Source organism: Herpailurus yagouaroundi, unplaced genomic scaffold (genome assembly GCF_014898765.1).
Source record: "Herpailurus yagouaroundi ecotype Mexico unplaced genomic scaffold, PumYag 142, whole genome shotgun sequence".
In the NCBI taxonomy this organism is placed as follows: Eukaryota; Metazoa; Chordata; class Mammalia; order Carnivora; family Felidae; genus Herpailurus; species Herpailurus yagouaroundi.
The window spans coordinates 50,702,946-50,713,178 of NW_024412397.1; the positions used below are offsets into that span (position 1 = coordinate 50,702,946).

The 10,233-nt window shown below is 36.5% G+C and overlaps 1 protein-coding gene across 6 annotated transcripts in view; it reads right to left on the minus strand.

Moving 5' to 3' along the window:
* GREB1L (GREB1 like retinoic acid receptor coactivator) overlaps positions 1-10,233 on the minus strand; it is a 283,415-nt gene that overhangs the window by 133,583 nt on the left and 139,599 nt on the right. For all 6 annotated transcript variants that reach the window (XM_040479257.1, XM_040479256.1, XM_040479255.1 and 3 more), the window contains one exon: positions 965-1,141. In XM_040479257.1, the coding sequence (XP_040335191.1) occupies positions 965-1,141 (177 nt within the window). The remainder of the gene's footprint in view (positions 1-964; positions 1,142-10,233) is intronic.

Genomic DNA, 10,233 nt, shown 5'->3' on the forward strand with positions numbered 1-10,233 from the left:
ATCTCGCGGTCTGGGAGTTCGAGCCCCGCGTCAGGCTCTGGGCTGATGGCTCGGAGCCTGGAGCCTGTTTCCGATTCTGTGTCTCCCTCTCTCTCTGCCCCTCCCCCGTTCATGCTCTGTCTCTCTCTGTCCCAAAAATAAATAAAAAACGTTGAAAAAAAAAATAAATCCAGTCTTTATTTCCCATGATGTAAGGAAGCTAGGTTGTGAAAGAAAAAGTCCAGACTCAAAGTAAAGCCAGAGAATAAAACAATTCTGAGATACAGTAATACATTTTACATCATATGTATATTCCTAGTTACTTTGGTTGAACTAATGCTAAATATAACATGGGAATCACATCAATCAAATATAGCTAGGAATGATGGGTAGTATGGAGAAACTACCAAAAACTTACAAAGCAGATAATCTGCAGCTGAATAACTGAGAGTTGACTGGACATCAGGTCTAGATCAATAACTCTGTACAGAGTGAATCCTACTTTGCTTTACACAGAATTAATTTTTGATAAACCGCATGCCATCCTTTAGCTTGGCTTGAAAAGGCCGCCTCTTCAAGGCAGGTGTTTTGGGAATGAATAAAAAATAAAAGCTAATTTTTAAGAAGTTACTAAAAGAAAAAAAATGTTTCATACATGAGTTAATTACAGAATTCCCAATTAATTCTGTGATCTAAAAAAAAAAATCTGTGATAATTTAACATGTTTTTTTAATTTTTGTTTTTTTATTTGAGAGAGAGAGTGAGCGTTGGGCAAAGGGGCAGAAATAAAGAATCTTGAGCAGGCTCCATGCTCAGTACAGAGCCCCATGTGGGGCTTGATCCCACACCCTAGGATCTTGACCTGAGTTGAAATCAAGAGTCAGACGCCCAACCAACTGAGTCACCTAGGCACCCCTATGATAATTTAAACTTGTAGTTTAACTCCTTCATCTTGGAAGGAATTTTATAGGTGTGAAATACTCACCTAAAAGTGCATTTTTCCCATGATCATCTGGTAGAAATCGCTTGTCTACAGCACACACGAGGATGTGTTCAGGCAGATTGGGAGACTTGGCCCCTACCAGGAGGAATCCTGCTGGGATGTCGATTTGTTCCATACAAAGAGATACCAAACGCAAATCCTTTCCTGCTTGACAAAAACCTAAAAATGGTAAAAAGGACACAGTAAAATGTTTAGAAAGGTCCTATCTCCTTATCACCCATCTGGAGAGTGGATTTGCCTATGGGAAATCCCATAAAGGCATAATCCCATAAAAAATTAAGGAGTAGATTTTTTTTTTATGTTTATTTTTTGAAAGAGAGAGGGAGAGAAAGAGCAAGCTGGGGGAGGGGCAGAGAGAGAGGGAGAGAGAAATCCCAAGCAGGTTCTGCACTTTCAGTGCAGAGCCTGATGTGGGACTCAAACTCAGGAACTGCGAGATCATGACCTGAACTGAAACCAAGATTTGGACGCTCAACTGACTGAGCCACCCAGGCACCCCAGGACTAAATTTAAAGTCCATATACTCCAACCTGAAGACAAATCTATCATACGTACCCCCTTCCCCCGAGTGGAGCTGAAAACACACAAAAAGGAGGTATTTCTGACAAGTTCAGCCAACATTTATGACTTTATATTTTCTGATCTACAAGTAAGCAAATGATAAATACACACAGAGCTTTGAAAAATGTATGTAATTTTTATGTGTATGTAGTACAATATTTTTATACTTTCAAAGCAAGTTCATATCTATAAATGGTGACTGTCATAGAAGAGAGAGGCTTCCATTTCACATAGGAAGAGACTGCACTTCAGATGTGGCTCATAAATGAATGGGCCAGAACTAGAACTCAGAACTGTGAAGTCATTTTTGTAAGCTACAACAGAACAACACATAACAAAACCTTACATAACCACGTTGTGTACCAAAACATATTACACTAACTAATTAGTTCATCATTTATTAAAAATCACTTGCAACAGATGCTACCTTAGGCCTGGGGATAGAATTGAACAAATATATCTTCCCCCAAGAACCTACATTATAGTCTAATTGGAAGAATGTATAAGGAACCAATAATCACAAAACAATATTACAGAGGACAGCTATTTTCTACTGCAAAGCACCTATTTCACATCTTCTGGGAGATAATCAAACCTCCTTGAACTCTAATCACGTGATTCCTCTGGAGAATGGGGATATTCTAGACTGAAAGGAGGTAGCACCTGATCCAAGCTGGCCACTATAATATCCCACCTTTCCAGCCATAGTTGATTAGTCAGGGACACCTGACATAAACTGGGACAATCAAAGCCTTTTCTCAAGGAATTCCAAATATGGAGCCAGAAAGAGTATGACTTAGTTTGATCTGTGGCAGCTCAGTTCCTTGCCTTGTGAGAGAAGTCTGTCAGCAGACAGGAGGCTCAAAGGGAATGTTCCAGCAGTGTGTGGACCCCTGAAACCCAGCTGTATGTGCGTTTCCCAAGGTCAGATTGTGAAACCTTTTGCTTAGGAATTCTTTGAATAATATCTTCATTCTACCTAAAGCTAATTTCAGTTGGGTTGGGTTTCACCTGCAGCCAAAAGAGGGTAAATACAAGTATGAAAAATACTATTTCAGAGAGTTGCAGAAGGTAAACAATGGACACCTAAATCTCCACACACAAACCTGAGGAGACCATCATCACCCAATACAAAGTAGAGAAAGACCCTGCTAAATTCTGCCAGTATCAATTTATGGTATGATGTTCACCAAATACCAACAAACAATTGGATGCAATCAGTTATTATAAGAGAAAAAAAATCCAAATATTGTATGAAGTTGTGGCGCACATAAATCTACCATGATCTACTGCATGGTTGAGCTCATCAAACCTCAAAAGCAGACATAATGGAATTGGAGGAAGTCAACAGAAGAAAGAATAAAATGATAAAATAATGGGGTTCAACCATCTCAAGCTTATAGGCTCCCTTTAACACTAAAATAATTCAAATTTAACTTTTAGTGTTTGTTAATTGAAAAAAACAAAAGCAGAATATTACTGTGAATTAACAATTTTGAATGAATCTATATTTTATTAGTCACAATATCATCTATATTTATTTGAAAAATAGTCATTTATACATGCAGGTCATATTATTTATTCAGTTTACACACAGTTTTTGGAAGCTATGGATACATAAAAGCCCTAAAAAAAATTCTGCTGCCCCCACCCCATTTAAGGGACAGAACTCAGGTTTGAAAGTGGTGAAATGATGATGATGGTATCAATGGCAGAAAAATTTATGGAGAACTTAATATAAGCCAGGCATGGTACTAACCATTGTACAGATTATTTTATTTAATCCTCTGAACAACTACCAACTCCTTTCCATAGATGGAGAAGTTGAGGCTCAGGAAGATTAGGAAACTTGTGCAGTGTTATATAATGAGTTCAGTAATGTTCAGGATGTAAGACATGGTAAGTTTGCTATATAAAGACAGATCAAGGGGTGCCTGGGTGGAGCCTATTTAAGATTCTCTCTCTCTCTTCTGCCCCTCCCCCACTTGTGGACATGTTCGCTCGCTCTCTCTCTCTCAAAAAAAGAAAAAGAAAAGAAATAACACCTTTATCATGACTTGCTACAAAAGGCAGAACACGTATCTTCCCAAAAGATGCAGAAAATTCAGTGATGAGAAGTTCATGATTGTCTATTGACAAAAAACAGGATGCGTGGGGAACTATCTCTGTCACTAAGAAGTAGTAACAAACCTTTCTACGACTTTGACTCACACCATATTAGAAAGAGTGGACTAGATGAAATGATAGTCTGTGCCAATTTGTATGAATTTTCAAATTATTACCAGCTTTTTAGAACATCAGAGCTATATAGAACCTTAAGATTATCTGATATAGGATCTCTCAACAGGCAGTTATTAAACTCCCAGGGACTTACAGGTATTCCATGATACTTGAAGTTATAAGACAAAATCAAATAGTTACCAATTTCTAAAATCTAACAAATAATTATTCTAATATTAAAGAATGTTCTGAGTGCTTTCCCTGCTACACATAGAGGGAGAGTGGAAACCTGTTGAATGAATTCAGGACTCACTTGTTTGAACCCTGTATCAGTGTATGGCTTTGATTTTCACACAACTGTTTTTATTCTTAGCCATTTGTATTGATATTGTGCTTAATTTATACTCATCATACATTGTTGGTTAATGATAGGAAGCACTGATTGTGTTAATGAACACAGTAATGTTACAAATGTGTCTAAAGATGCTCTTGCTAGATTTATGAAAGTTAGATTCAATCCCAACCCCACTCATTAAATTATAAAATTATATAAAATGCACCAATATGTTTTTGGGCACCCCACCCCCAAAAGCAATGTCAAGGTAAAATTTTGGTGATTACAATCCAACTTGGCTTTTCATGTAGGAGAGAAAAGCCTACCTCATTTTGCAGCATGTTCAGTAGCAGAAATTCTGCACACAGCAGCCTGAAATCTTTTCATCATATAGATGATGTAAAAATTATAAAAATAAACTGGCATATCCTTTTAATCCTAAAATTTCAAATTTTGGGTATTAAAAGTAGCTTTTGATTTTCTTTTTATTTGATGCTGGAAAACATTTAAATATACTCAGCCCCCTGAAAAGCTATAATATTTTATTTTTGAATTTGTCAATAAAATATGCTTTTTCTTACACAACCGATTTTAAATACATTAAGTAGCAATTACTGAATGATAAAATGTAGACAATTTTTCTCATATGCATGAATAATATCAAAGAGTATATTAACATACTGGTCTAAAATAAATACTTTCTACTTAAAATCAATTCTTTATCATATGCCATGTAGTGACAGAATTAGGTTTTAAATTCCTAAAAAGTTCAAAAGACTATATATTAGTATAAAAGAAATTTGTGAGTCAAAGATTGGGTAACACTAATCTATTTAATATGTAAATGAGGACACTGGGGCCTATAAAGCTTAAGAAAATGGTCCAATTTTTAAAATATTCAGTAACTGGAGAAAGTGGGACTAAAACCCAAGTCTCCGGACTCCAAATTAGATACTCCTTCATCCTCATTAACATCTCTGACTCATATAATGCTTCACCTTCCCTCAGTCTGATGTAGGACACTCTCCTATTACTTCTTCCTTGCCTTTTTTTGGAGTCCTATTACCCAACTTTCTAAGTTGAATCTTTGGTCTATTGGCACTCACTTACCTCATACTTGCTGATGAGTCCTTAAAATTCATTATTTTTCTGATGAGTTTTCTTTTTTTAAAAAAGCTATTTATTTATTTTGAGAGAGACAGAGACAGTGCAAAGAAGGGCAGAGAGAGGGAGAATCCTGAGCAGGTTCTGTGCTGCCAGAGCATAGCCTGACGTGGGGCTGAAACCCATGAGGCCACATAACTTGAGCCGAAACCAAGAGTCAGACACTTAACCAACTGAGCCACCGGGCACCCCTCTGATGAGATCTCTAAAAGCAATACATTGCAGCAAAAGGAGACCAAGGGGGAAAGTACAATTTTTGTTCTTGACTTAACAGAGATAGAGTCAAGAGGACTTAGTGTGGAGAGTATCTGAAGAAAGCAGGATTTTCTGTAGAAGAGAGATGATTTCAGAGTGATTTCTGTGGCAAAAAAGGAGAACTACACAGTCCACTCAAATTAAGAAATACAAATAGTTTTTACTACAGCCTTTAGTATGAGGACACCTAGAGGTCAAAAGTAATAATTATTCAACAATGACTGGATCCTCAGAGAAGCGTGTTTTCTAGTCTCCTCCCCACAAAAATGTTAAGGGATGCTCATGACAATAAAAAGAGAAAATGTCCTATTTTATGCTAAAAAAAAAAAGCTGCAATGATGAGAGTATGTAAAAGGGGTACAGGAACCAACTGAAGGTGCTCCCAATGTCCAAAACCAGAACAATCTGAGCAGTGAGGTAAAGTAGTATTGACTTATAACTCAACATAAAATAAATATCCATGAGTACATAATATTATAATTTAATTAGTTGATTGATTAAGTAGTGGGGGGGGGGGGAGACAAATCCCCATACAGAATTTTAAATAATTTATGTAGATACTCTGCCCTCGAGAAGGTGGAGCATAATTCCCTGTTCCTAAAGTATAAGCTGAGCATAGTGACTTTCTCCCACAGTATGGCAAGTGGGGGAAAGAGTGGAGATCACACTACCTCGGCCAGATGATCTACATCAACATCAACCCTCATAAATCATGTTGACAGAATGTACCCTTGATACAATATGATGAAAATGGCAATGTGATCTTTCTCCCCAAAACCCATAACCCCAGTCTAATTAGGAGAAAAATATCAAATTCCAGTAGAGGGTCACCTACAATATACCTGACCAATAATTCCGAAAACTGTCAGGGTCATCAGAAACAAGGAAAGTCTGAGAAACTGTAACAGCCAAGAGAAGCCTAAAGAGACATAACAACTAACTCTATTTTAGTATCCTGAAGGGATTCTGGAAAAGAAAAGAGATATTAGGTAAAAACTAAGGAACCTAAATAAACTATGAACTTTAATTATTATTAAAATTAGTAATAATGTAAGATAATAATAGGAGAAACTGCAGGAATATATAGAAACTCTATACTATTGTCTCAATTTTTCTTTAAGTCTAAAACTGTTCTTAAAAAGTAAAGTCTATTTTTACAATGTCCAATTTTATCTTCTTGCCTTCTTGTTACTCGCTAACACAAGCCACTCAGCCAATTTGACTAAGAGGAAAGAAAATAGGAGAGAAAGAGAAGGCATGGCTGAGTCCAGCAACAGGGTAATTCAAGAAATAAATCAATTCAAGGCCAGAAATGGTGGCAACATCAAGAAAAAGTTCCTAAATTGAGTTTGTAATTATTCTGAGAATACACTCACCTGGCAAAGATTTGGCTTTTTGCTGTGACACCTTTTACCTGTCTTTTCTAAATCCTAATTTTGGGTGGGGTGGGATTCAGATCAGCTAATTTTTTTTTTATTTTTTTTATTAAAAAAAATTTTTTTTTTCAACGTTTATTTATTTTTGGGACAGAGAGAGACAGAGCATGAACGGGGGAGGGGCAGAGAGAGAGGGAGACACAGAATCGGAAACACGCTCCAAGCTCTGAGCCATCAGCCCAGAGCCCGACGCGGGGCTCGAACTCACGGACCGCGAGATCGTGACCTGGCTGAAGTCGGACGCTTAACCGACTGCGCCACCCAGGCGCCCCAGATCAGCTAATTATATACAAAATATATTATGAGGGATCCCCAAGTAAGAAAAAACATTATGCAAAGAACAATATTTATTTTTTTAAGAATGAAAATAAGCTCTGTGTGTCTGTAAAGAAAAAAAGAGTGGGTAGCTAAAGAATCTATGAAATGTGATTATATTTGAAGGTCTGTAGGATCCAAATATCTAGTGTAACAGGTAGTTCTGGTCTCTAGAAATATGTCAGATTATTAATATAATAAAGACCAACTACTCAATCTCAATTAAAACCTCAAACAAAATGAAAAGAAACCTTATTACAACCCTGTAGTGTGATTTTGAATCACATCTGAACTAATCCTGAAAGAAAGACAGAATCTTTTTTTAGGGGCTTCTGGAAGACCTGGGGGAAGAGTGCCCTAAGGAAGGATCTATGCCTGTTTACTGTATGCAAGTAAGGAAAGATAAGTTATCGATGTTGGCACACAAATAACAAACTTGTCCCTAAAGAGCTTCATTTTCTGAGAATAATACTGAAATGCTGCCTTAACCCCAAGACCTTTGCAGCAAATTATTTTAATTTAAAAAAAGGAATAATGGTAGAGGGCCCTTCTTTGTAAACTTCATCTGCATTTCCTTAAGAAAATAGCCAAGGTTTTCACTTCACAGAACCAGATTTGCATTCTCCAATTATCTCCAACTTGAAGGTTACAGAGTAATCTAAGCGGGGGGAGGGGAAAGTTTACTGAAACAGCTGTAAACACAAACTAAAGTAATCAAAGCAGTATTTGGAAGCCTCAAATTTGGTTGCCCTTCACCCCTTTAGACAATCAACTGCCTCCCAGCAGGGTGGGAACCTACACTATTCCAATAATTTACATAAGAAATTAGCAACCAAAATTTACATCTGAATGGTAACCCCCAGAAGCCCATCAGGTATTAAGTATCTGCTTATCTAAATTGCCTCTAAAAATAGCTTTACCTTCCTTTAAGTCTTAGGTAAATAGAGGATTTCCCATGAAGGGAAGGTGGTATGCTAAAACAAGTCCAGGCATTACATTGTCCTAATTCACTGTCATTTCTATAAGAAAAATTTCACAACTGTTCTGTCTTTGGGTGAGAGGGTTCTTAGAACTACCCTAGAATGAGCCAAATTGAAACAGCTATGGACAAACTTTAAACTATCAAATTATGAACTATGCTTTTTGTTTTTAATGGCCACCTTGAGGTGAATTAAAGGGGAAAAAATATGGACATGCAATTATATATAAGAAACCAAAGTAGCTGATGTAGGAATCTACGTCTATGACCTGTATTTTCAGGTTGTCTTGGAATTTGAATTTATGCTTGGGTGCTATATTTGTTTCCCCCCCCCCCCCGAAAAACTGCATCTCCAAATCTTTTTCCTTCATATCTAAAATTAACTATTACCCTTCCCTTACACTTTACATAATCGCCTCATGGTAAGAGTAGTGTTCTCATGTTTTAAAGTTCAAGAAATAGTTGCTCTCTGTTAGATCACTGAGTGTATCTTGGTGAACACTAAATATACCTGATTGTTAGTAATACCAGTGTCAGCACCCCAAAAGGCAAACTAAAACATATTTAGAGCACAGGAAAAACAGGAGAGCCCCTCCTCCGTTTTTGGTATAAAATTTGATATTTCAGAATTATCCCCTAAAGCTTTGACTCTCGTTCTATTTAATTCTTAAATATAACAAGATTCTCAATGACAAGCCAACAATATTTTAAGCACAATTTCAATATTTGGTCATTAACTGTTAAGTATGACTTGACTGATAAATAAAAGCACAAAAATGGATATAAAACAGCCAAGTGGAAACCTAACCCAGTCACTTGCTACACAACTACCTATCATACCAAGAATAATGAGTAAATTTGATGCATAATATTAAGTCTGGGCAAAATAAATCAATCACATCTGGAAGCAAATTTATAAGAAATAGTGCAGATAGGATTAAGGATTTTGAGCTCTTTACAGCTTATCAAATTCTTGAAAGGAAGAAAAGGAAAGGAAAAGAAAACGGAAAAAGAAAAAAGAAAAGAGGGAGGGAAGGTAAAAGAGAAAGAGAAAAGAAAGTCAAGAAATAATAAAACTTCGAAGCAGTGCAAACTCATTTATCTGGATTTGCACATTTGAATCTTTAGTTTACCCCAAATTATTTACAATTCAAGCTGTGTAGGGAGAATGTCCTGAAATCTTACCCCTTTCCGCCTCACTCCTCACCCCTAGGATTTGCATGCATTGTAAACACCCCAGGTCCAAGTCAATCAGGGTATAAAAACTGCACTCTGGCTAATATGGATAAAGTAGAATCCACATACTAATTAGGTTGGGATTACCAGAAAATAGCACTGTAAATACTAAATGTAAGGAAGAGAGTATATTTTAAAGTTGTGACATCATCAAAACCATGAAATACTGAGAATGTTTTATATTAGGATTTCCTTTTTAAAGTGTGGTTAAAGCCGTGGTGGAAGAGGAGGTTGACAAAATAAATAAAATGGGATTATCAAAATATGTACATTTTTATCTTCTACAGATAACACTATACTGCATGAGTGTTCAGAATAAATGAAAAAGGTAAATATAAAATATCTGATATCTCTATTAATGTTTTTGAGGTTGGAACAGAAAGAAGTAGGAAGACAGGACACTTCAAAAGTACCTGAGATAGTAGCATTCTTGCAGGAAAAGCCCTGACTTGGGCCTAGGCTTGCTTTTGCCACATATCATCTCAGAGAAGTCATTCAACTGCTGTGAATCTTACTTTCTTCATCTATAAGATGAAGCAATAATACCTGTCTTTCTTATAGACACCTGCTGTGAAGTCACAGAAGATAATGTCAGTGAGACCATAATCATTCCTCATTCCTTTCTGTAATTACTGGTTTCCAGCCTTCAGCACCACATGTAATGATTGAAAACTAGCCAGACAATAAAGAGGAATTGGTAAAAGAAAGAAAAGAAAAGAAAAGAAAAGAAAAGAAAAGAAAAGAAAAGAAA